This window comes from Mobula birostris, chromosome 26, assembly GCF_030028105.1.
Source record: "Mobula birostris isolate sMobBir1 chromosome 26, sMobBir1.hap1, whole genome shotgun sequence".
Lineage (NCBI taxonomy): Eukaryota > Metazoa > Chordata > Chondrichthyes > Myliobatiformes > Myliobatidae > Mobula > Mobula birostris.
In genome coordinates, this window is record NC_092395.1 from 8245888 (window position 1) to 8272277 (window position 26390).

Genomic DNA, 26390 nt, shown 5'->3' on the forward strand with positions numbered 1-26390 from the left:
TACATCTTATACTGAAAATGTCAATGTAAACCTAACCAAATCCAGAAAATCCCTCACTGTTACATTTCAGTAAAAGTATCCAACAGCTTTAAATTGGAGAATAGCTTCAATGCCTCTTCTGCTTTTCATAATGCCAGTTAAGATGGTTGTAGACCTATTGTATATTTTGAACACTAAAAATACTTAATTTGCAATTTATACTGCACTTTTAGGTCATTTGTGGTGAGTAATATCCAATCAATTTTGGTACTGTACAGAAGGTAATATTCAGAAGGCAGGAGAATGGGTTTGAGAAGGATAAATCAGCCATGGTAGAATGGCAGAGCAGACTTGATAAGCTGAATGGCCTAATTTAGCTCGTTCTTACAGTATAAAATTTCACAACCAAATTAAGTGTTTGATATCTTTAGCTAACCAGCTGTTAATGATGGAGTCTGGTAATAAGCGCAAAAACTTCAGAACAGCTATTATTCAGCCAGGATTTCTTTTCTGGTAGGAGACTAATAGACAAACCATCTCTGCATTTTGGATAATCAGTTTAGATCATAACCTAAAACATTTTAAACTAGCTCCTCCTAGCAGCGGAATACCTTTAAGTGCAAAAGGTATTTAGAAACAATTTACAGAATTACCACAGTTTCAAGCAACACATTGAGGAAACCCAGTTGTTTCATGAAATAAACGAAACTGACCACATGCAAACGTGGCTGCACTTTTTAAAAATATATATACATACGTAATAGCTGCATTCGGAAATTTACTACTTTCCTACAAGTTTCAAAGCTGGTATAAGGAATTTTGTTTTGCAATAACTGATACACATTGTATATATTTAGAAATACAACTTTATTAAAAGCAAAAAAAACCAGATGCATTAAATTCTTGGCAAAATTAACATCCGAGATAAAGACCTTGAGTAAACTGGGGTAAAATGTCAAAAACTGCCAAGCTGAGGAAATCTTATTCCAAAAAGCAAAACAATTTAGTAGTTGCAACTTAAATAGATTTACAGTACTTTACAACCCCAGATACGGGTAGAATGGCAAAACATTATTACTACATCATTACATAAGCACTACAAGCTCTTTAGAATACCTGCCATTTAACCTTCACAAATTTCACAATTTAAGCATGAGGCAATTAAATCATAAGCATTCCTTTCCCTACCATACAGTATATGCACTGGCTGCATTGTGGAAAATTCGAAAAGCTAAATGAACTGGCTATTAATGTTATACATCTAAGTTATACATTTCATATGCTACAGCTATGCCAATAGTTACAAGACAATTCCTGAGCGCCATCAGCTTCCCATCTTTACATACTTGATGACCTGTATATAATAGACAAACGACCACAGATTTTCTTCCTTAACATTGTGTTTATTTAGAATAGCTTCTTTGTCTTTCTTCCACACCAAGCAACATTGTACAAGATAAACTATAGCCACAAAAAAGACAGACTATAATGGTACAAGTGCAAAGAACAGCTGGTTCATCCTCCACTTTTGTTGTTAAAGGTAACGTCCATCTTACACAGGATATATGGAACCTGATGCAAATCTATGCAGATATTAAAAGCTAACATGGAGGACCTTACAGGGGGAGTAAACTGGAGAAACCTTCACAAAATTAAGATTTTTTGCACCTTTTTAATTCAAAGAAATTTGCAAAATTACTAATTCCAACTCCTGTATGTAAACATTTTGGGGATAATATGTGCCTGAAATAATCAGGAGTTTTAACACTATATTGTAATCCCCTCATCATATTACAAGATCATAGCACACTTCATATTTATGGCAAATATTGCATTTTCAACTTGTATTACCTGTGTGGTTAAAATGGTAGTAAGCATAACACTATGTAAGTGCACCTGAAACAGGATCCTTGGTGCACAATTTACAAGAATTGTGATATTCTATAATATGAATTTAGTTATTTACAGATGCATTGCTTTAAATGCTCATTCAGGATGCAGTGCAAAGAGGAGTAAAATATTCTTTTATCTTTCCCAACATAAGCATTTTAAATGTTAAAACTGTTCAAATACCCTTATGTGCATGTGGGGAAGTTGAAAAATAATTGATGTCTAAAATCCAGCATATGATGGACATTATCTTTCAGTGCTGAATAAATGTAATCTGTGCCTTGTGATGGTTCACAGAAACTGGTTAGATTTTTTAAAATGCACAATTTGTTACAAACAAAACACTCTTCAAAGTATTCTGACACACTAAAGAAAATTAGGTAATAGTTTTTAATATATCTCAGGCATTTTGATAATATATATTAAAATAATAGGTATTTGTACATTTTTCCTTACAATAAAACTGAACTTGATAAATAGTGTACGGATTACAATAGATGCTTTATTCTCAAGGGGTGAAGCTCATTTACAATTTCGGCATGCTAGAGGCACCCCAACCGATTGTACAAACTGTCTGCTTAAGTAAAGCAGTCTGTATTATTACTAGAAACTGACATAAAATGACGCAAATGCATCTTTTCTCTATTAAGTTATATGGCTCAGTTTTCACAGTACGTAATTACATCTCAACATACCTACAAATTTAAGGCTACTTATGAGAACATCCTGCCATTATTCTGATGTTTTATCATAACTGTCTTACTATCATTCTACCAAATACTAGTGTAAATTTTGCCACTTTGTACAAAAAGTCAGATTTATGACTGATTTACAACTTTCCTGTAGATAGTTGATTGGCAGAATGTTATTATCCAAATTATCAATCTGCTGTTAAGTCAATATCACTGATTTCTCAAATGCAGGCTGAGAGATTGAAATTCAACCAAAGACCATAATCTTAAACAGTTCATTTTTTGTTACTGTTTTAGTGTCTGTTTGTATAGAACTGAACTCTGGATTGAACATATTTGACTTGTATCTCAACAGCTGAGTTTATAACACCTGGTAACTATTGCATCTGTACTAGCATGAGACTAAAAATCTAATTGTAGTCATCTATTTCCTAACTCAATTATCCTCTCAATTATTTTGAAAAGGAAGAAGATCAAAGATTACACTCTAGTAATCTCATTCTTCCTGAGAAAGATCTCACGTCACATTTCATGGATACTTGCCCAAAAACGTGCCAGGATAGAGGAAGGGAAGTAAGATTCTATAGCACTATGTTATGGTACTTTAAACTTGAATAAATATTAACCTCAAGTAAATGTTAAAATATTATGGTTATGCACCCAAGATGATAACCAGTGGAAGGTGTCCAGTTTTTTTGCACTGGAACACTTACTACTTTCTCTACATTGTGCATAATGACGCACTGAACATGTACCAATAAGACACGTGTCACTATTTTAGTGCGCGTCATGCATAAAGGTGCATGCATATATCCAAGTTAATTTACCTTAGCAGAACTACAAACCCCATAATGTAATAAGCCAACATTTCTGCTCACACTTTTACAAGATTTCATTTTATTACAATTACTCAATCACAAACTCAAATTCCCACATAGCCACCACTATAGCTATTTTCTAGGCAAACCAAAGCAAAAGCAGTTCATTCCCTCGGGTAAAATACAACAGTTTTTGGACTGCGATGTGGTTTCAAAACAGGCAGTAGGACTTGAGGGCAAGTCCCTTACCACCCCAACCCCATATCCCCTTATAGCTTTTATATTTACTTAGTATGTTGGATAAAGTCTTTGTTTAAAAAGTCATGGGCTCCTCTGTGCTGTAATACAATAAATATGAAGCATGTAAATCAGCTCCTCAGAGTCATCACAGCTTCCTGCTGGCCTACAAAACTTTTAAGTCACTACATTATAGAATCCAATCATATTATACTTAAAAAATGCTTGGCATTGGTCTCAACTGCAGTTTGGTTAGTGAATACCATTACATAAAAATTACTGCAATTTCTTTGCTTCAGACTTTAAAATCATTTAATAAAAGAAAACAATTAGCTTCAGGTAGAATCCAATGTTGAATTCCTAAACCAGAAAATTTGTGTAAGGATATTAAAAAAAAAACTTGAGGTACTTAAAAATTGTATTAGTAAAGATGTCCCACCATTAAATGTATAAAACAGTGATAAAGAAATGCTTAAAATACATTTTTTAAATGACAAACGCTTATGAAATCCCACTGCATTTAAAATTTTAGTCTTCCTTTTCATATTTCACTTTCATTTTCAAACAAAATGTGTAGAAAATGGTAACATTTACACTTCATTATAATCTATGCTCACCAGAAAACCAATGTGCTATTATTTGCAATTAAAATTACACACAGCAATAATTCAAATGTATAATAAATTTTTATCTAATGGTATTAGATTACATCGTTTCAAATGCAATTTACAATGCTATAAAACACCATTAAATTAACAAAAGAATAACAGTGATGACAGTATTTTTCTGTGTTATAATAATCTATCACTCAACGTACAAAAGACCAGGAGGAGAAAGGAGCACAAACAAACTTGTATAAAATAGACAAGGTTGAGCAATATTTGCATCGTACCGAACTTAACAAGTGATGCAAAATATTATTAGGACAGTAGCAACCAACCTTTCAGAATAATGAGCACCAGGGATCAGAACCCACAGAGGCACAGTTTGTGATGATTAAAATAGCACCAACAGCAGGCTAATGAACGAATGCTGGTGTGTGCTGCATTTCACACCTCGGAGCTTCTCTACAGGCTTGCTGGAACAATGACTATCCCCAAGTTACTTGGAAAGAAGATAAATAGTTCCTGTTGAAATGCTGTACAACAGGAGCCATTTTTTTGCAGCAACACTAAAACCAATTCACAGTAGAATTTATTTTATTTTATTTTCCAGTAGTAAAGAAGCAAAACAATGTTTGCAGGCCACTCAAGCACCTTTAGTTTGATGGAAGTGGATGAACTTGGTCCACATTGTCCTTGCATAGGTCACATTGTTTTGAGGTAGACTTCCTAATTACCTAGGGATAAAAGGGGAAATGTATATTATCTACCTTCCATTACGAACTTAAGTTTTTCAGATACAAAAACAAATGATGAAGATATTAAAGGGGGAAATTTCTCCCTTTTACTCGATTGAAAAAGTTGCCCAGATTTAATAATTTATTCATCCGCATACTCCAGGATTAGATTTAATAACAAAATCATTAATATTTTGTTCTAACTCTAGAAAACAGTAGGTTCTTCAGCCCACAATGTTGAGCCAACCTTTAACCTACTTAAATCTAGCCCTTTCCTCCTACACTGCCCAAAGCTCACAATTTTCTTTGCTGTCTCTTAAATGTCCCTAATATATTAGACTCTACCACATGCGCCAGTAGTGCCTTCCAGTCTGTGTAAATATCTTACCTCTGACATCTCCCCTATCCCTTCCTCCATTCATCTTAAAAGGATGCCCTCTGCCGCCCTGGGAAAAAGGCACTGGCTGCCCACTATTTCTGCCTCTTATCATCTTGTACACCTCCATCAAGTCGTCTCTCAATTTCCATTGCTCCAAAGAGAAAAGCTTAGCTGACACAACTTTTCCACATAAACCACGTCAAAAGCCCTATTAAAATTCATATACATCACAGCCACTGCTCAACCTTCAACTTATGTTGTCACTTCCTCGAAAAAGTCAGTCAGGCTCATAAGGTATGACCTGCTCCTCACAAAGCCATGTTGACTATCCCTAATATGACTGTGCTTCTCCAAATGTTCCCCAAGAATCCTCTCCATTAGTTTGCCCACCAATGACACAAGAGTCACTGGTCTAGAATTTCCAGGATTACCCTATTATTTTTCTCGAAAAAAAGCAACATATGCCATTCCTCCAATCCTCTAATAATACTCCTGTGACCAGTAAGGACACAAATTTATCGTCAGTGTTCCAGCAACTTCTTCCCTTGCTTCCTGTAGTAACCAGGGGTATATCCCACTCAGCCCAGAGGATTTAATGTGTTTCAAAAGCTCTAACACTGTCTTCACCTCAAAAGACACCAGCATATTAGCCCTCCCCCAAACCATCTGCGGTCATGCTGCAGATCAAGGAGCTGTGGTCACTGTTTCCAAAATTCTCACCCTTCTAGACAGAAATCTGTTACCTGATCAGGATCATTTGTATGTATGGCCTCTCTACATACAAAGTCGGGAATCCTTCCTAGACACACCTAACAAATTATGCCCATCTACGAGGGGTAATTGATAAGTTCATGGCCTAAGATAGGAGTTCAATTTTAGAAAACCTAGCACATTTATTTTTCAACATAGTCCCCTCCTACATTTATACACATAATCCAGCGGTCGTGGAACATATAGATCTTGGACCTACAGAAAGTGTCCACAGGTGGGTGATAAGTTCATGGCCTAAGGTAGAAGGAGGTGAGTTATATAGCTCTCGTTACATGCACATGCAGGTCAACTCTGTGATTATGCAGAAAGTTTGAAGTTAGTAACTCATCAGGGGTGATTGATAAGTTTGTGGTCTAAGGTTAGAAGGAAATGAGTTATTAACTTCAAACTTTCTGCGTAATCACTGAAAGAGTTGAACTGCATGTGCACGTAACAAGAGCTGTATAACTCATCTCCTTTTACCTTAGGCCACGAACTTATCAACCACCCCTGCTGTGGACACTTTCTGGAGGTCCAAGATCCATATGCTCCACGACCGCTGGACTAAGTGTGTAAATATAGGAGGGAACTATGTTGAAAAATAAATGTGCTAGATTTTCTAAAATTGACTCCTTCTGCCTTAGGTCACGAACTTATCAATCACCCCTCGTAAATTGTTTGTACTAAGTAACCACTGGACATTAATAAGTTTGGTCTTCATTCTATAATTAAGTGATTTTGGTCAGATCGCTAATACCCAAATTTAAACCGTTTTAACAAGTGGCATAAAGCCAAATTATTGTTGTAACTTTTTAAATTGATATCTGTATTTCCATAAGATATAGGAGCAAAATTAGGCTATTCAGCCCATCGAGTCTCCTCTGTCATTCCATCATTGCTGATTTATTTCCTCTCTCCACCCCATTCTCCTGCCTTCTCCCCATAACCTTTGATATACTAATAAAGAACCTATTAACCTCCACCTTAAATATATCCAATGACTGGCCAGCATGGCCATCTGTGGCATGAATTCCACAGATTCACTACCCTTTGGGTAAAGAAATTTTTCCTGTTTCAAATGAATGTCCCTCAATTTTGAGGTAGTGCCCTCTGGTCCTAGAGTCCACCACTATAAGTGTCCTCTTCATATTCCACTCTATCTGGCCTTTCAATATTCAATACGTTTCAATGAGATCTCCCCCTCATTCTTCTAAACTCCAGTGAGTACTGGCCCAGAGCAAAACGCTCTTCATATGTTAACCCTTTCGTTCCTGGGATCATTGTCGTGAATCTTTTCTGGACCCCCTCCAATGACATATCTTTTCTTGGATAAGGGGCCCAAAACTGCTCACCATACTCCAATATTTCAGGCCTTAAGTATGTGTGTCTAAAATACCCAGGAAAACAGAACATTTCTAAAGTGATCTTTATTTTACAAAGAATATTTTGGAAGCACTGCTAGAGTTTGCATTTCATCAAGGAATCAGAAACAGAGCTGCACACATTGTTATAACCTTGCACATTTTTCTAACCTTACCTTATAAGACTGATATAGTACGCAAGTTCTTATCGAGGCTTAACCCCAGAGAAATGTGTAGCGTAAGGAGGCTGCATGCCAAGTGTGACCCACATTGCAGATGTATTTGTACCAGACTGAGGAATTAGAGGTGCTGCCTGTGCAAGCGCTGAATGTGGCAGAGGTGGGTGATGCACTGTGAAAGAAGGGTGAGATGCTTTGGGCTGCAAAGACGCAAGCTTCAAGGCTAATGCAGTGTTAGCAGATTGAAGCGACGCAGTTGAAGAGCAAGAAATGGATGGAGGCAAATATCCATCACTAACAGAAGACATAGTCCGGAAAAGAGATGGGTCAGAACTAGTCGAGTTCAACAATGGAGGAGGTGGAGGCAAGGAAATATTAGGGGAAGGTGTGTTAAGCACAGACTGTGGAGGTGCTCGGGTAAGGTAAGGACTCACTCTACTATCAGTGGAAGATAATGTACTAGAAGAGACAGACAGAAATGACTGGGAAGTTGTAGGAACAGTCTGTAGTGGGTTAAAGCTACTAGATACTGGAACATTGCTGAAACTGGCTCCAAACTGATGGGAAGAGACTGAAGGCACCACATGGTTAAAAATACCTAAAACAGGAGAGAAAAAAAACAGCTCAAAGATTTCTGTCTAGCAAGAAGCAAAGCAACATTACAGCAGCTAAAGGATCGCTCGGTTTTTTTCAAGCAAGCACAGTTAAAGCAAAAGAAAATAGATTTTAAATAAAGCGAAACAATTCCGGTTACCCAAAGCAGAGCAAATTTCCTCCTTTAACATCTAGCATATCTAAGGGAAAATGTTTATGTAAAAATACAGACCTAAAAACAGAATTATTTTAAAGTTGGATTATATTTTGATTAACCACATATCAGGTTACTTACCATGTTTTTTTTCCTCCTACCTGCCGCTGTCCAATTTTTTTTCTTCTCAGAAATATATATGCACCCCAGAATACTTTCTCAATGATATTGCATTATTGTTTAAAAACTAGACTACATTACTTGCTCCTTAAACTAGGATAAGACTCAAAAGCCACAACAACTGACAGCACTATTAAAAAGCATGGAAGCAGGATTAAAGTACAACAATGTACAAATTAGTATCTGCAGAATGGAAGAAAATACAGGCACTTGAAGTATAAATAATTAGTTGATTATGTCTGTAACATAACCAGACCTTACTGACTACAGCAGGGATTCAGATACTAGTGTCGGCCAAATCAAAGGTGGTGACAAATTCATGTATAGGAGGAACTTTGCAAATTTGGTTGAATAGCGCCACAGCAACAACCTCTTACTCGATTGAAAGCAAAACCAGAGCTGATTATCGACCACAGGAGAAAGAAGTCAGTCCTCATTAGGAGAATGGAGGAAAAGAGGGGCAGTAGTTTTAAATCCCTTGGTATTAACCCATCAGGGGATCAGTCCTGGGACCAGTGCCAAAATGAACATGGTGCATATATAGTGTGGGGTGATTGATTTATGAAAATGCAGCCGGAAAATTTTTGCCATTTAGTATTGATCTTGATAGGACTGTCACCATTGGCGAAGAGATTCAGACTAGGTTTTCAGCATGGCGTATGAGGAGCCGAGCTATAGGCTAGTTAGCATACGAACAACAGCTCACATTTTTGCCACCAGATGTTTCTTCTGAAAGGACATTGGTCCCTGACAAGGAATTTGGATTTTATTTCTATATATGCACCATGGACAGCATTCTAACTGGTTGCATCACCATCTGGAATAGAAGGACCACTGCACAGGAGCAGAAAAAGCTGCAGAAAGTTGTAAACTCAGCCAGCTCCATCATGGGCACCAGCCTCCCCAGCAGCCAGGACATCTTCAAAAGGCAATGCCTCAAAAAGGCGGCATTCACCTTTAAGGAACCGCCATCACCCAGGATATGCCCTCTTCTCATTGCTACAATCAGGGAGGTGCTACTGGAGCCTGAAAACATACACTTAATATTTTGGGAACAGTTTCTTCCCCACCACCAAAATTCTGAATGGACAATGGACCTATGAACAATACCTTACCATTTTTTGCTCTTTTTGAACTACTTAATTTTTATATATAGTCTTTAATATTATAATGCATAGTTTTTGAAAAAAAAATTATGTATTGCAATGTACTGCTGCTACAAACTAATTTCATGACATATGCCAGGTTAAACCTAATTGATTCTTCTCGTACAAGAGAGTCAGATTTAAGTTCTGAAACGTACTCTTCTCCAAACGGATACTTAAACCCATGTACTCTCTTTTGCCTTGTGCCCCGACTTACACAGCTCATTCCCTTTGCAGCCGTCCACACATCTTGCTAGGCCTTGATTGAGGAGACACTTAGTCAAATTCAGAGTTAGCTTTGCTTCTCGATATGTACTGAAATTCAAGACCCAGCTCTGGAGTTTTGAGCAACACCAACATCATACTTCCATAAACTGAAATACAGACGATCCAGAATTCTAATTAAAAGTGATAGGAGACTGAATTATGACCACTTTTCCCTAAAGAGACAAGAGTCTCAATATGCTTCCTAAGATGGGAAACTGCTTTAGAATTACTAACTGAAAGGTCACCTGTAATAGGCCTGGTGCCAAAAGGAGAAGCTTGGCATAATGCAGATGCTGACTGGGATCCGTTGTCAGAGTTCTTGGTCAAATTGGTATCAGATATTGGAGAAAAAGTGGATTTCCATTTACTGCTGTTGTCTGTACTACTGGAACTGAGTCCTTGCTTCCGTATCGTTAAGCTTCCCACTACGAAGATTTAAAACAAAAAAAAGTTTGGTCAGCACAGTGAAGAAACAATTCTCATTTAATTTTATCTTTGAGGCAAGGATCTGAAGGCTTCTAAAGTTGAGTTGGTTGCACTTTGGTACCAGACAATAATTGAACTGTTCTTAATTGAAATCACAGGTCATATTTTTAAACATTAAACATTTGAAGCTTGCAGAAAAGTTCAATAATCAGAAAGCAACACAAATTGCTCACAAAATGAACCATTTTAGTGAAGCCTGACCACAGATTTTTCTCTCCATTCAAAGAAAAACCATGGACATTCCCTCTTCTCACCACCACCAACCCTAATCTGTTTTGCATTTCCATCTTGAAAAATAGAAAGTCTTTTTTTTTACTTTTTAAAACAAATTATTTATCGACCTGAAGTGTCAAATGTTTAGTCTTTTCCATAGGTGCTGCCTGGCCTGCCGAGTTCCTCCAGCATTTTGTGTGTTGCTTGGATTTCTAGCATCTGCAGATTTTCTCTTGTTTACTATTGACCTTGGCCTATTTTTTTGTCTTATTTTAATTCAGGATTGGTTTTAGTCAGTTTATACCTGGGTACTGACATTTTAAGACTTTGCACTGCACTGCTTCTACAAAACAAGTTCATAAAGGACAGTGATAATACACAATTCTGAATTTAAAGCTGCATAATTTTAAAGAACATCCCCTCTCAGTCACTCTCTTTCAAGGCTAATGATTTCTCTGGTCTTGTGGGAGTCTCTCTGCAACTTAACCACGTGGAGGAAATCAGAGGTCCAAGAGCTAGTCCTCGTCGGAGATTCAGAGGTGGAGTGGGTCATCAACTTTAAGTTACTCTGTGTTATCATTTAAGAGGACCAGTCCTGGGCCCAGCACATAAGTGCAATTATGAAGAGAGCACAGCAGCACCTCTACTTCTTTAGGAGTTTGTAAAGATCTGGCACAACATCTAAAACTTTGTATTGTTTGTGAAAAGAATATTCTCTGGCTGCATCACAGCCTGGTATGGAAACACCAATAGCCCAGCCCAGTCCATCACAGGAAAAGCCCTCCCAACCACTGACCACATCTTTGTGAAGCGTTGTCGGAGGAAAGCAGCCTCCATCATCAGAGACCCCATCACTCAGACCATGCTCTCCTCTTGCTGCTGCCATCAGGAAGGAGGCGCAATAGCCTTAAGACCCACACCACTAGGTTCAGGAATAGTTATTACCCTTCAACCATCAGGCTCTTGATCCAGTGGGGATGTCCGCTCAATGTCACTGGTCCTATCACTGAACTGTTCCCACAACCTATTGATTCATTTTCAAAGACTCTTCATCTCATGCTTGGTTATTTATTATTATTTCTTTTTTTTCTTTTGTATTTGCACAATTTGATGTCTTTCGCGCACGAATTGTCCGCCCTGCTGAGTACGGTCTTTCATTGATCCTATTATGGTTATTGGATTTATTGAGAATGCCTACAAGAAAATGAATCTCAGGGTTGTACAAGGTGATGTATTATGTACTTTGATAATAAGTTTACTTTGAACTTTAACAGCACCAGCGATCAGGGTTCAATTCTGGAGTGTTAGGGAGTAGTCTGGGGTTATGGAATATAGCAACCAATCTTCAGATCTGAATGTCAATTGTAGACTGAATTTAAAATTCTGCTCACAACAATGGTCTTCCTGGAGCTGCAGACTGGGGTTGATTGTAAACCAGGAAACACTCCATTGACCTGAGATGTCTGCATATGCATGAATGTAGCTTAGAGACACAATGATTAACATTCATTTTAGGTACCTGAAGTGTTGGCGTAAAGATCTAGGTGTTCAAATTGCATATATCTTCAAAGGAAGCACTGTGGATAGATTTTAACTATAGAATTGTCCTGGTGTTACCTTTGCTAAAAATGTCATGTATTGTTGGGCCAAAGAGCCTCTATCCAGAATGACTCCAAATACCGTCAGCTTGTATGTGCCAAATAAAAATTTTATGATACCCACTGTGTCTCTCCGGTCAATTTCGTTGACAATCACAACATGGTCAGTCTCATGGTTCTACATGCCCAGTCTCCCTACTCAAAGAATTCCCATTTAACATTCATGCCACAGTCTCCTTGATAGTCTCCAACATCTTAATACTCTGTATTGATCACAGTAAGCAACACACATAAAAGTTGCTGGTGAACGCAGCAGGCCAGGCAGCATCTCTAGGAAGAGGTACAGTCGACGTTTCGGACCCAGACCCTTCGTCAGGACTAACTGAAAGAAGAGCTAGTAAGAGATTTGAAAGTGGGAGGAAGAAGGGAAGATCCAAAATGATAGAAGACAGGAGGGGGAGGGATCAGCACACAATACTCCAAATGCAGCCTAACCAAAGTTTAACCTAGCTGCAACCTGACTTTTCAACTTTTATACTCAAGGTCCTGACTGATGACTGCAAGTATGCCATGTGCCTTCTCCATCACCCTAATCACTTGTTTTGCCACTTTCAGGCAGTTATGAACTTGCACCCCAAGATCCCTCTGTACATCAATTCTCCCAATGGTCTTGTCGTTTGCAGTGTAACTTCCTCTTAAATTTGATCTCTAAAACACACTACCTCACACAATCCGAACTAAATTCCATCTACTGATCCATATCCTGTTGTATCAGTTGACAACCTTTCTTATTATTCACAACTCCAATTGTTGTGTCATCAGCAAACTTATAAATCACACCACCTACACTGTTGCCCTTATGTCCAGTCCTTATGAAGGATTTTGGCCTGAAATGTCGACTATTTATTCATTTCCATTGATGCTGCCTGACCTGCTGAGTTTCTCCAGCATTTTGTGTGCACTGCTCTTTTACCACTACCACCTGGTCTGTAAGAAAGGGTGGGTGACTGGTATTACTGATTGGGACTTTTGCTCCTAACAAATGAATAAAATGACTTGGGATTCTCCTTAATCTGGTTCCTTACGGTTGTTATAGCTGGGGGTGATAATGAGGACAAGCTCCCATTACTTATTAAATGCTCCCAATTCCATGCACCTCAAATAACCAAATCCAGTCTTGGCCTTCATGTATGGCTTTGCTACTGAGCCCAATCTCCACTGCCTTGTAGCTATAACCACTCATAGGGAAGGCTTCGGGAGTAAATCCTGAGAGAAAAGTTATAAGTTAGAGTCCCTAAGGCAGCTCACCACTGACTGGCAACTCCTACAATGCTGTTGGTGCGAAACTGTAACTGTCTCTGACGTCCCTAAGGGTACATCAGACAGGTGCAGAGGGGGAGCTTGCTACATGGGCAACAGCTAGTCTCCATATTGTACTGCCCAGCCTTTCATATCTAGATAGTCAGGATGCAACATCTATGGTCGTCCCTGACCAATGAAGGCCTCACCTCACCTTAATCCTTCTTGCCAAGGGCAAATCCTTAATAAGTTTGCTCTCATTTCCTTGTATTCCTAAGCATCACATAAGTTTTCATTCTTATTCTGACTAAACTTAAAACTTCTTATTTCTTGTCATCCAACATTCCAGACCTTTCCATCCTCACAGAAGCCTGATGGCCCTGAACTCTAGGAAGCCAACCTTGAAAATACTCCCCCACGTCAAGTGTGGATTTACTTCTAAACAGCCATACCTAATCCACATTCTCCAGTGCTGCCTAATACTGCCTGTAATTAACCTTTCTCCAATTGTACGCGAGGAGTCTTTCCCTTATCCCTAACCATCTTAAAGCTTAGGGAACTATGGTCACTCTTCCCAAAATATTCTCCCACTGAAACTTATCACCTAACCAGACTCATTTCCCCAGTACAATATCCAGTACAGCCGTTTCCTTCATATTGTTTTAAGAAACCCTCCTAGATGCACAGATTCTGCCTCATCTAAGTCCCTGGCATTGAGGTCCCAGTCAAGAGAAAGTTAGACTCACCCACAATAACCTTGTTGTTATACCTTTCCATGATCTGCCTGCTTCTTTGGCTCCTGAAGGCTTTAGACTTCTGTAGGATAAACCCACCATATTGATTGCACCTTTCTTATTCCCAAGTTCCACCTACATGGCCTCAATGGCCTTATCTCCCATGGTAGGGATTCCAGGACAAGAGGGCACGACTTCAGGATTAAAGGAAGTCCATTTAGAACTGAGATGCAGAGAAATTACTTCAGTCAGAGGGCAGCAAGTCTGTGGAATTTGTTACCACGAACAGATGTGGAGGTCAAGTCATTGGGTGTATTTAAGGCAGAAATAGATAGGCTCTTGATTAGCCAGGGCATCAAGGAGTATAGGGTGAAGGCAGGGGAGTGGGGATGACTGGAAGGATTGGATCAGCCCACGATTGAATGGCGGAGTAGACTCAATGGGCCAAACGGCCTACTTCCGCTCCTGTATCTTATAGTCTTATAATGGGTGAGCCCTCCAAGATATCTTGCGTTCAGCTGTGATATTCTCCCCAATGAGTGACACTAATCAGCCACCCCCTTTACATCCCCTCTGCCAAGTCTGAAATATCTATATCTGGAATGCAGAACTGCAAATGCTGCCCTTCTCTCAAGCAGCATTATGTAATGGCTGCAGTATCATGTCTCCATGTACAAATTCTGACTTATCTGCCTTACACTTGTACTCCTGGAATTAAAATAAATACACTCCAGACCTTCAGACCATACTCTCTTCTCACAGCTATCATCAGGAAGGAGGTACAGGAGCCTTAAGTCCCACACTACCAGGTTCAGGAACAGTTATTACCCTTAAACCATCAGGCTCCTGAACCGGCATGGATAACCTCACTCACCTCAACTCTGAACTAATTCCACAACCTAGGGACTTACTTTCAGGAACTCTACAACTCATGTTCTCAGTATTATTTTTGTATTTACATAGTTTGTCTTTTGTGCATTGGTTGTTTGTCAGTCTTTGTGTGTAGTTTTGCATTGATTCTACTCTATTTCTTTGTTCTGTGTATGCCTGCAAGAAACTGAATCTCAGGGTAGTATATGGTGACATTCTGTATACAAATTTGATAATAAATTTACTTTGAACTTTGACCATTATTCCTTGTGTTTGTTATCTCAGTTCTGCCTATTTTTCTATTAGACCTACTTCACTTCACCTCAGTTATGCTCCCTGCTGACCCTACCGCACCAGCACACCTCGAAAGGACATTGGTGTCCATCCCTTTTAGGTTCAACTCTTCCTTCTTGTACAGGCCCCACCTGCAGTGAAAGACATCCAGTGATTGAGGTATCCAAAGCCCTCTTCTCCTACACCAGCTCTTCAGCCACGTATTCAGCTGTACTACCATTCTACTCACTATCTGAAAACTGCACAGCGCTTTAAATGTTAAGAAAATTCCAGCTGCGCAGCAACAAAAGCTATGTGCACAGGAAAATTGCAGTTACTGCATGGTCGTGCCCAAAAGTGAAGCTTAGTACTGGAAAGTCTCCACATCACCAGCTCATCTCTTCTGTGTGGCATTTTGTTCTAACAATATGCTTCTTAAAGTAGTAGTGGATTAGATATTGTCGTTCAACCATACACATGTATAAAGCAAAATGAAAACATTCCTCAGGATCCAAGGTGCACATATATACAAAAATGTACCAGGAAAAGGCCAGGAACACCATGAAGGTCCCACCTACCTTACTCACGGACTGTTTTACCCACTCCCATCAGGGAGGAGGCTACATAGCATCTACCACCAGGACCACCAGACTCAAAACAGTTACTTTCCCCAAGCAGTAAGGCTGATCAACACCTCCACACCCCTTCCTGTCAGTCACCTTACAGATATACAATCAAGCCATACAAGCTATCTTATGTATATTTATCGTGTTGTTTTAATTATTATTGTGGTCTTTATCTTGGAGTTTTTTTGGAGCTGCATCAGAACCTGAGTAACAATTATTTCATTCTCCTTTACACTTGTGTACAGGAGATAACATTAAACAATCTTGAAGTAACTAACTCTAAACAACATACAGCACATAAAATTAAAAGGCAAGTAGGTCAGAAAAGGGCTCATTTGTGATTAAAAAACAGGTTTCATATACATCACAGCACTGATGGTGATGTACTATGGGGGAATAGTAGTATGAAAGGAAATAATTCAGAGATTTCTTTCAGGATAAAAAAGATTCCACAAACTCAATTTACCTGGGTCACTTTCACCACAGACAGGTGTAATTTCTTTACTCTCGATGGACACAGTGCATTGAGTCATTTTTCTTTCAATCCTTGAAAGCAAAAAAAGTATCTTTACAAACAGAGTATTAATGAATGCACTCATAACTGTGCTGACACCCGATGCCTCTGATAACGACTAACATTTAAAACCAGTTGAAATACTGTAGATTGAATTAAGTTTAACTTTTTAAATTTTACCAAACACTGAAGTAAAATATAAAATAAACTTACCTGCACTTGTGTGTAGCCAGAATGAAAGTTAAGAGACGAGCACATGTAGATTGTTAATGGGCTCGAATTTTAAGATTTAACTGACTGTAAATTGTTATACACATTTTTATATGCAATACCATTTCTCATTAAATGCTAATTTTTACATTAGTTACTATAATTATTCCAAATAGGCTACTTAAAATTAAAATTCATACCACCCCACCTTAAAAAAAGGACATACTAACCAGAAGATCAACAGTCACAACAGATAAATTCGGAACAATCACAATTAATTATCTCCCCTATATCTCAGCTCCCTTCATTCAAATTCTTGGGCTCCAAAACAGAGGAAAAGTATATAAATTTGATTACATTGCATGTCAGATGCATTTCTGAGCTTCAGTCGCATGGATTACCCCATGCCCAATATTTAAGAACAAGTACATGAAACTTAGCAGCAAATGTCCCACCTTCCATTAATCTGTTGATTTTCCTCCTCATGTTCTTCATCAGATGTAAGAGGTGAATAATGAACACCATTAGATGCAAACATTTTCTTCTTTTTCAAATTTGGAGGCCCTTCATTATCCTGATGTGGAATTGGAGAACTTTTCACTGAAGTTTCTGGTGATGAAATTGCTGTTATCTCCAGGGGTTGATTGATATTATTGACCTAAGTAACAAAAAAAACCAAGATTTTTTAATGCTTGACAAAAATAGAAGGGATTCTAAAGATGCTGGAAATCCTGAGTAACACACATACAAAATGCTAGAGGAACTCAGCAGGTCGGGGAGCATCTGTGGAGAGGAATAAACAGCCAACGTTTCAGGGCAAGACCATAAATCGGTACTGGAAAAGAGGGAGGAAGCAGCCAGAATAAGAGGGTGGGAGGAGGGGGAGAATGAAAGGTTGATAGGTGAAACAGGGAAAAGGGAAAGGATAAGAGCTAAGCCTGAATGGAAGATGGAAGACAGAAGGGGGAGGAAAGAGGTTACTGGAAGTTAGAGAAATCCAGGAGATTCTGGATTCTGCAGATGTTAGAAATCAACAGTAACTCTGACATAGACCCAACATAGACTGGGAGACTGCTTTGTTGAACATTTCCACTCCATCTATCACAAAAAGCAATTTCAATTCGACTGCCTATTCCCATTCTAGCATAATAGACCATGGTCACCTCTACTATCACAATAAGGCTACACTCAGATCGGAGACACAACACCTCATTCCATCTGGGTAGCCTCCAAGCTGACGACATGATTATTGATTTCCAACTTCCAGTAATCTCTCCCCGCTCTCTCTCTTTTCCCCATTCTGGCTCCCTCTTAGCTCTTCACCTCACATGCCTATCATCTCTCTCTGATGCCCTTCCTTCTCTTTCTCCCATAGTCTACTCTCCTTGCCTATAAGATTCCTTCTCCTTCAGCAGTTTACCTTTTCCACCCATCCCCTCCCAACTTCTACTTCACTCCCCCTCACCTGGTCTCGCCTTTCACATACCAGTTTGTACTCCTTCCCCTCCCCACACCTTATTCTGGGCTCTTCTCCCTTCCTTTTCAGTGCTGACGAAGGGTGTCAGTCTCAAACATCAACTGTTTACTCCTCTTCAAAGATGCTGAGTTCCTGCAGAATTCTCTTGGTGTTGCTCAGAAAATATTCAAACGTTACAGAAAAATGCAGACGAGTGGGTTTGAGGTAGGTAATAAATCAGCCATGATAGAATGGCAGAGCTGACTCAAGGAGCCAAATGGCCTAATTCTGCTTGGTTTAAGTAGTTCTGAAATTTGACAGAACAGAACTTCAGCCACAAAACTTTTTTTTTTAAAATAAGTTGATTCAAAAACACTGAACTGAAATAATTAACTTTACTTTCCCTCTGCTTCCTGAATCACAGGCTTAGAATCCCCATCAAGTTCACCAGATCACAAGTCAGATTTGCTGTGGGACAGAATCAGGGTGTTCATGTTGCCACAGTACTTTGTTCAGAGCCCCATAGTGGATTATGCATCCAGTTCATTAGCACATGCAAGACTCAGATTTTAAGTTTAAAAAGCCTAGTATTCAAATTGGAGCCACTGACTGTCGCTAATAAAATTTGTCCAATAATTTTTTTAAAACTTGACAATATTTCATCTATTCTTTAGAATCTTTAAAGCCTATGCATATAGAAAATATGCATAAATATTGAAAATGTATTCTACATCTGCTCTTCAACCTCTAACTTGATTTTTTATAAAATTCTTTATAATCGTTGAATGTTGCTTTTGTGCATGTCGTGCCCTGACCAACACACCACAGCAAATTCCTAATACAAGTAAATGTATATGATGAATAAAGTTGATCCTTGAATAGGCTTGCAAGACAGCAGTCCAGATTTTCTTCCAAACTTATCAGTAAAATAGAAATAGATCAAGCCACTTACCATGGAGCTTATATTCAAAGGGGATCCTGAAGAAAGACCAAGCGAAGCAAGCAGGGATTTCCGTTTAGGGGAATTTCCCGCATTCAGATTGGATGTCAGGGAAGAACGTTTTCTTCGGCCCTTCTTTTTCCCTTCTTGAGGCATCGACTGCCCAGATTCCAACTTGACAGCCGAAGCAAATGAAGTTTGTTTGTTTAAAATGGGCTGCTTTATGCTCCCACCATTTGCAGTGGGAAATATTACCCTCCGTTTAGATTCATTCTCCTGATCAGAGGCACCTTGGTCTGATGGTAAGTCTTTTCTCATTACTTCTGAGAAGGCCTTTTGTGTGTCTGCATACTGTAAAACTCCACCAACATTGGGGGAACTGGTTGTTGGGTTCTGAGAGCTCGAGAGCCTGGGGCTGGAGGAATGCTGTGTGGCAGGGCAAGTCTGTTCAGAATTCCGAGACGGCATCAGGTGCGCTGTTGCGTGCTGTAAGTTTGTACTCTGCAAGCCAGCACTGTTGGCCAGGAGACCTACGCTGGTGGAATCAGATTCTTCTAATGTCTTGTCATGACTGTTGAGTGTTGATTGGATGGAAGAACCAGAATGGACTCCATTAACCGTCATAGAGCCAGCAGAGTAACAATAACCTACAAAACAAAACAATCACTGCAATAGCCTCAGCGCTGATAAAAATACATCTTCCATCTACCTTGTGTTGCTTAGCATATGTTAGAAATCAGCAGTAAAATCTTCTCAAAACACCAACATGAATTTTTTCTCAACCATGTCAAATTGATTGCGAAAATATGGCAAATGCACATACGCCCAATTGACTGTGTGGATGAATCAACTGGGCCTCCTATGCACAGTAGATCCCCTCTTTTTTGCATGGGCTTTTAAGCTTGCAAGTTGTTCATCTCAACAGGCCCATTTCTCGCACTAGCACTGTAAGTTGCCCAGCGTGTACAGTGGCTAATGTGACTCATAAAAACATTTAATCCTACTATTGCTGTCATTCTTGCTCCAAGCATACAGTGTGTAACACACACACACACGATAAAGCACATTTGCACGTTTTACACCTTGTAATTTTGAGTGATATGGTGCTGTGATTTATGTGTTACATAGACTTATTCAAAGGTTCATTTAAAATCAGAGAATGTATATGGTATACAACCTGAAATTCATACTCTTCACAGAAATAAAACCCATAGGTGAGAGGTAGAAACATTGAAGTCCAAAGCCCCCCTCCCCTTGCACAAACAGTAGCAATAGCATTGACCCCACCACCCTACCCCCCCCCCACACTATGTAGTATTGATAGAAATTTACAGGCATTATATCATTACTTTGATTTTGACAGGCCTATCTTTAACATTTTTTCCTGCAATTTACTTTTAAAAAAACAAGCTTAGCATCAAAACTAATAGTGTAACATTCACATTATTGTAGAGCTGAATTAAAAAATTCAGATATGACTTAAGTATCAAACTATACCAATTGCAAATAAACTGCTACATAGTAATTAGAATGTAAATAAAAAAGGATCATTACCTGAGGTAGCCGAAGACTGTGGTTTGTTTGCAGCTGAATTTCCATAGTTAGCACCATATTGTTTCTCAAGCATTGATAAGTCACGATTTGAAATATGAATAGGACTAGGTGTGTTTCTCTATAAAAGAGAGCATGCTATATTAATTTAAACTGAAAATAGTGAAAATGGTTCATTGTTGCCTTTAGTTAGATAACTGAAAACAACCAGCACCCACAGTATATCAAAAATAGAAAAAACACATTGTATAGCTTCTGATAGAACTTTAACTCAGAAAAATTAAGTAAGTTAGAAGTGTCGATGGGACTAGGCAGAATAATAGTTTGGCAAAGAACAGATGGACTGAAAGGCCTGTTTCTTTGCTGTAGTGCTCTATGACTTATCTACATCCTTCAAACACAACTCAGGATTCAATATATGCAGAATTCAATATAAATATTACTTACATGTTTTGCTTAGTATATTAGAACCAGTGGTTTATGATTTTCCAATCACTAAGGCCTGTTATTTCCCCATCATTAACCCTCCACCAGGACTATTTTGTGCATCATTGTTGATATAGATATTGTGGCTTGGCTAACTCAATCAGTATCAAAGACATCTTCAAAAAGTGATGCCTCAGAAAGGCTGCATCCATTATTAAGGACCCCCCCCCCCCCCCCGCCCATCACCTAGGGCATGCCCTCTTCTCATAGTTACCATCAAGGTGGTACAGGAGCCTGAAGACACAGTCAACATTTTAGGAAAAGCTTCTTGCCCTCTGCCATCAGATTCCTGAATGGACAATGAACCCATGTGTACTACCTCAGTATTTTTGTTCTTTTTTGCACTAATTTAATTTTATATATTTTTTATTGTAATTTATTTTTTAAATTATGTATTACACTGTACTGCTGCCGTAAAACAACAAATTTCACAACATATGCAAGTATTACAAGCACGGGAAAGTCTGCAAGAAATCAACGTTTCGGACCAAGACCCTTCTTCAGGACTCAAGGGTCCTGATGAAGGGTCTCAGCCTAAAACATCAACCAGTTACCCTTTTCCATTGATGCTGCCTAACCTGCTGATTTCCACCAGCATTTTGTATGAGTTGCCAGTAATATTAAATGTGATTCTGATTATAGCTTTAACATTTTATTTCCAATATACTTTGCTTAAAATATGAGGTCCAATCTAGCTAAATAGGAGCTAGTCCAAGAAACTGCCAGACCACTGTATGCCTTATGGTCTGGGAATTTCTTGGACTTGTTCCCACTCTGTTAGAGTTTACGTTGAGAATCAGGGAAAAACCCTTACACTGCAGTGGAAGCTAGTCGATTCCAATGGCTCACAAGTTCAATGGCCACTATGAATGCCTATAGCAGTGGTAACAAGGTCAGTGAACTTGTAGCACAAATCTGTATAAAGGAATATGATTTAGCGGGCATCACAGAAACATGGTTGCAGGGTGGAGAGGATTAGGAATTAAGTATTCAAGAATCAAGTAATACAGAAGGATCGGCAGGAAGGTAAGGGAGGTGGGGTAGCGCTACTAAGGATGAGATCAGGGTGATAGTGAGAGACGATATAAGATCTAAGCAGCAGAATGTTGAATCTATTTAGGTAGAGATTAGGAATAATAAAGGGGAAAAAAAAATCACTGGTGGGAGTTGTCTGTAGGCCACCGAACAATAACATTACAGTGACACAGACAATAAACCGAGAAATATCTGAGGCATGCAAGAATGAAACAGCAGTTTTCATGAAAGACCAACTTGCACATAGATTGGGTGAATCAAGTTGGTCCTCTTGAGGAGGACTTCATAGAATGCATACATGATAGCTTTCTTGAACAGCATGTTACTGAAGCTACAAGAGAACATGCTATCTTGGATCTGGTCCTGTGCAATGAGACAGGTAAAATTAGCAATCTTGTAGTTAAGGGATCCTCTTAGAAAGAGTGATCACAGCATGACTGAGTTTCTCATGCAGAGGGTGCAATAGTTTGATCTAAAACCAGTATATTATGCCTATAAGGGAGTCTACACTGGGATGAGAGGGGAGTTGGATAGGGTAGACTGGGAACATGGCCAGTGGGACAGTGTATTCCAGTTAAAACCAAGGACAGTAAGGGTGAGGAGAGCCAGCCAAGGATAACGAAGGAAATAAAGAAAATAAAGGAAGGCATCAAACTAAAAGCTCATGCATACAAAGTTGCCAACAGTAGTGGGAAACTGGAAGATTGGGAAAACTTTAAAAGGCAAAGAGCCACTAAGTGAGCAATAACGAAAGGGAAGATAGATTATGGAAAAATAAACTAGCATAGAATATAAAAATGGACAGTAAAAGTTGTTATAATTATATAAATCAGAAAAGGGTGGCCAAAGTGAACATAGGTCCCTTGGAGGATGAGAAGGGGGAATTGATATTGGGTAAAGAGGAAATGGCCGAGGTTTAGAATGACTATTTTGTGTGGTTTTCACGATGGAGGACGTCTAAAATGCTAAAGAGAGATGATATGGATGCGATAGGAGGTGAGGACCTCGATACAATAGCTACCACTTAAGAGGTAGAGTTGAGCAAACTTGTGGACCTGAAGATAGGCAAGTCCCTGGTCCTGATAGAAATGCATCCCAGAGTACTGAAAGAAACGGCAGACGTTATAATTGAGGCTGTTGGTGGTAATTTGTAAAAATTATCTGGACTCTGGGCAGGTTGTGGTGGATTGGACGAAAGCAAATGTCACGTCACCATTCAAAAAAGGATATAGGCAAAAGGCAAGTAACTACAGGCCAGTTAGTTTAACATCTGTAGTTAGGAAAATGCTTGAAACTATGAAAGAAGAAATAGCGAAGCATCTGGAAAGAAATAGATCCATCAGGCAGACACAGCATGGATTCAGTAAAGGTAGGTCCTGTTTGACAAACTTACTGGAGCTCTGAAGATATAACGAGTACAGTGGATTGATGGACGTTATTTACTTGGATTTCCAGAAGGCGTTTGATAAGTTGACACACAAAAGACATCCAAAAGATAAGGTTGCATAGAGTTGGGGGTGATGGATTAGCATGGACAAAGAATTAGTTAACCTATAAAAAGCAGAGAGTTGGGATACATGGGTGTTTCTCAGGTTGGCAATCAGTAATAAGTGATGTGCTGCGGGGGTCAGTGCTGGGCCCACAACTGTTCACAATATACATTAATGATCTGGAAGAGGGAACCAAGTTTGCTGAAGACACTAAATTGAGTGGAAAAGCAAATTGTGCAGGAGATACGGAGAGTCTGCATTGAGATATAGATGGGTTAAGTGAGTGGATAAGGGTCTGGCAGATGGAGTACAATGCTGGTAAGCGTGAAGTCATCCATTTTGGATTATTATTTAAATTGTAAAAGATTGCAGCATGCTGCTGTGCAGGAGGACTTGGGAGTGCTTGTGCATGAACCACAAAAGGTTGGTACGCAGGTGCAGCAGGCTATCAAGAAGGCAAATGGAATGATGTCCTTCATTGCTAGAGCGATTGAATTTAAGAGTAGGAAGGTTATGCTGCAACTTCACAGGGTACTGGTGAGGCTGTATCTGGAGTACTGTGTGCAGTTCTGGTCTCCTTACTTGAGGAGAGATATATTGGCTTTGGGGGCAGTGCAGAGGAGGTTCACCAGGTTGATTCCAGAGATGAGGGGGTTAGACTACAATGAGAGATTGAGTCGCCTGGGACTGTACTTGCTGGAATTCAGAAGGATGAGAGGAGATCTCATAGAAACATAAAATAATGAAGGGGATAGATAAGATAGAGGTAGGAAAGTTGCTTCCACTGGTAGGAGAGACTAGAACTAGGGGCCATACCCTCAAGATCCGGGGGAGTAAATTTAGGATGAAGCTGAGGAAGAACTGCTTTTCCCAAAGAGTGGTGAATCTGTGGAATTCTCTGCCCATTGAAGCAGTGGAGGCTACTGGTAAATATATTTAAGACAAGGTTGCATAGATTTTGCACAGTAGGGGAATTAAGGGTTATGGGGAAAAGGGAGGTAGATGGAGATGAGTCCATGGTCAGACCAGCCATGATCTTATTGAATGGTGGAGCAGGCTCGATGGGCCAGATGGCCTACTCCTGCTTTTATTTCTTATGTTTTTATGATAGAGAAACATTTTCAAGGAAAGAAAACAGACAGCCTATTCTTTCAGGTTGGAATATGCTCCAGGTGGCACTGGAGATGGAATGGTGTCAAGCTATTTGTGAAAAGAATAAAGGAATCGTTAAATTGCCAGGAGATGTCAGGGCAATGCCACAATGGAGACAAAACATATTAGATGCTGTCCATTTTTTGGTTAGTCAGAAACACAAAAGATTCTACAGTGGCTGAAAATCCAGAGTAACACACACAAAACGTTTGAGGAACTCAGCAAGGCAGGAATCTACCATGGAAAGAAATGAAGAGTCAACATTTGAGACCTGGCCTGAAACATTGATGCTTTATTCCAGTTTCCATAGTCACTAATGCTTTTTGTAACATTGTAGGGCAACCAGAAACCTGGCCATGACACCGGTATGAACAACAGATTTACAATGTTTCCAGCAGAACAAAATAAAATCAATAGGATTGTATATGTCATGAAGAAGCAGCAGAGAGAGAAGGAATAAAATGAGACTAGTAAATAAGTATGGGCTTCCTCTCCAAAGCAGCAATCCAAGCCACAGTGGCATATCAGAATGCCCAGGCCAAGGTAGGAGAGTCATGGGAATTAATTCAGGTTTGCAGCAACATTACAGGCATCTTCTGCCAGTCTCTTAAATTTCAACAATCTCCTTCGAAAAATAATTGGCAGATCAGCTATTTTCAACAACACTCCTAAACTACAAGGGATGCAGACTCATTTGAAATTTCAAAATGCCAGCTGAAAACTTATTTACTTAACCTTGCTTTTAGCTAACATCTTTTTGTCTTTTATTTTCAGGTTTATTTTTACTTTTTTTATTTTCTTTCCATGTTTGCACTATAAAGCACTGTAAAGCACTTTGAACTACATTGTTTGCATGAAAAGTTCTCTATAAACAAAAAATATTCCTGTGTTGTATTAGTTCTGTTGCTCCTTAATATTAATCATTATTAATAATGAGGGAAAAGGAGCAATGTGACTAAATAAGAGAGCAATTCATACAGCTAAGAATTCATAATCTCTTTAAAACTAAACAGAACACTGACATGGTAAGATTAGCCATGATGTGAGCATGTTATTAAACTATACAAAAAGCATTAAAACATTTAAAATGTTATAATTTTGCATTTTTAGTATATTACTCACCGCTTTCTCAGCACGAACTGGCAGAACTACACTGGCCAAAGGAATGCTGACAGGCAATTTGTTTGGTTGAACCGTGCTCAATGGAATACTGATTGGTAGGCTGGTTATGGTTTCAGAATTATTAACTGGACTTTTGTTGAACTCCTTAGAAAGCTGAGGGGAATGCAAGAACAGTTACAAATCAATACAAATAGTTACAAACGAAAAGCAACACAACCTTTTAGAAATTGTGATTAGGTTGATGGTACTGATTTATTTGAGAAACATAAGCAATGCACATCAATTACAGTGCAAATCTTCCAAGATTCAGCCACATTAGCCGGCAGATAACTGAAACCTGGGCTACTCTAATTCTGCTCCTATCTCTTATG

At 39.0% G+C, this 26390-nt stretch overlaps 1 protein-coding gene across 4 annotated transcripts in view; it reads right to left on the bottom strand.

The window, feature by feature from the left end:
• Positions 1-830: 830 nt before the first annotated feature.
• dot1l (DOT1-like histone H3K79 methyltransferase) overlaps positions 831-26390 on the bottom strand; it is a 93905-nt gene continuing 68345 nt past the window's right edge. For 3 of the 4 annotated variants that reach the window (XM_072244549.1, XM_072244548.1, XM_072244551.1), the window contains 8 exons: positions 26020-26172; positions 20738-20855; positions 19196-19830; positions 17243-17445; positions 16530-16609; positions 10210-10389; positions 7622-8222; positions 831-4955 (listed from right to left, as the gene is read on the bottom strand). In XM_072244549.1, coding sequence (XP_072100650.1) covers positions 7651-8222; positions 10210-10389; positions 16530-16609; positions 17243-17445; positions 19196-19830; positions 20738-20855; positions 26020-26172 — 1941 coding nt within the window. In that variant the 3' untranslated portion in view covers positions 831-4955; positions 7622-7650. The remainder of the gene's footprint in view (positions 4956-7621; positions 8223-10209; positions 10390-16529; positions 16610-17242; positions 17446-19195; positions 19831-20737; positions 20856-26019; positions 26173-26390) is intronic. The other variant, XM_072244550.1, reaches the window with a different exon arrangement.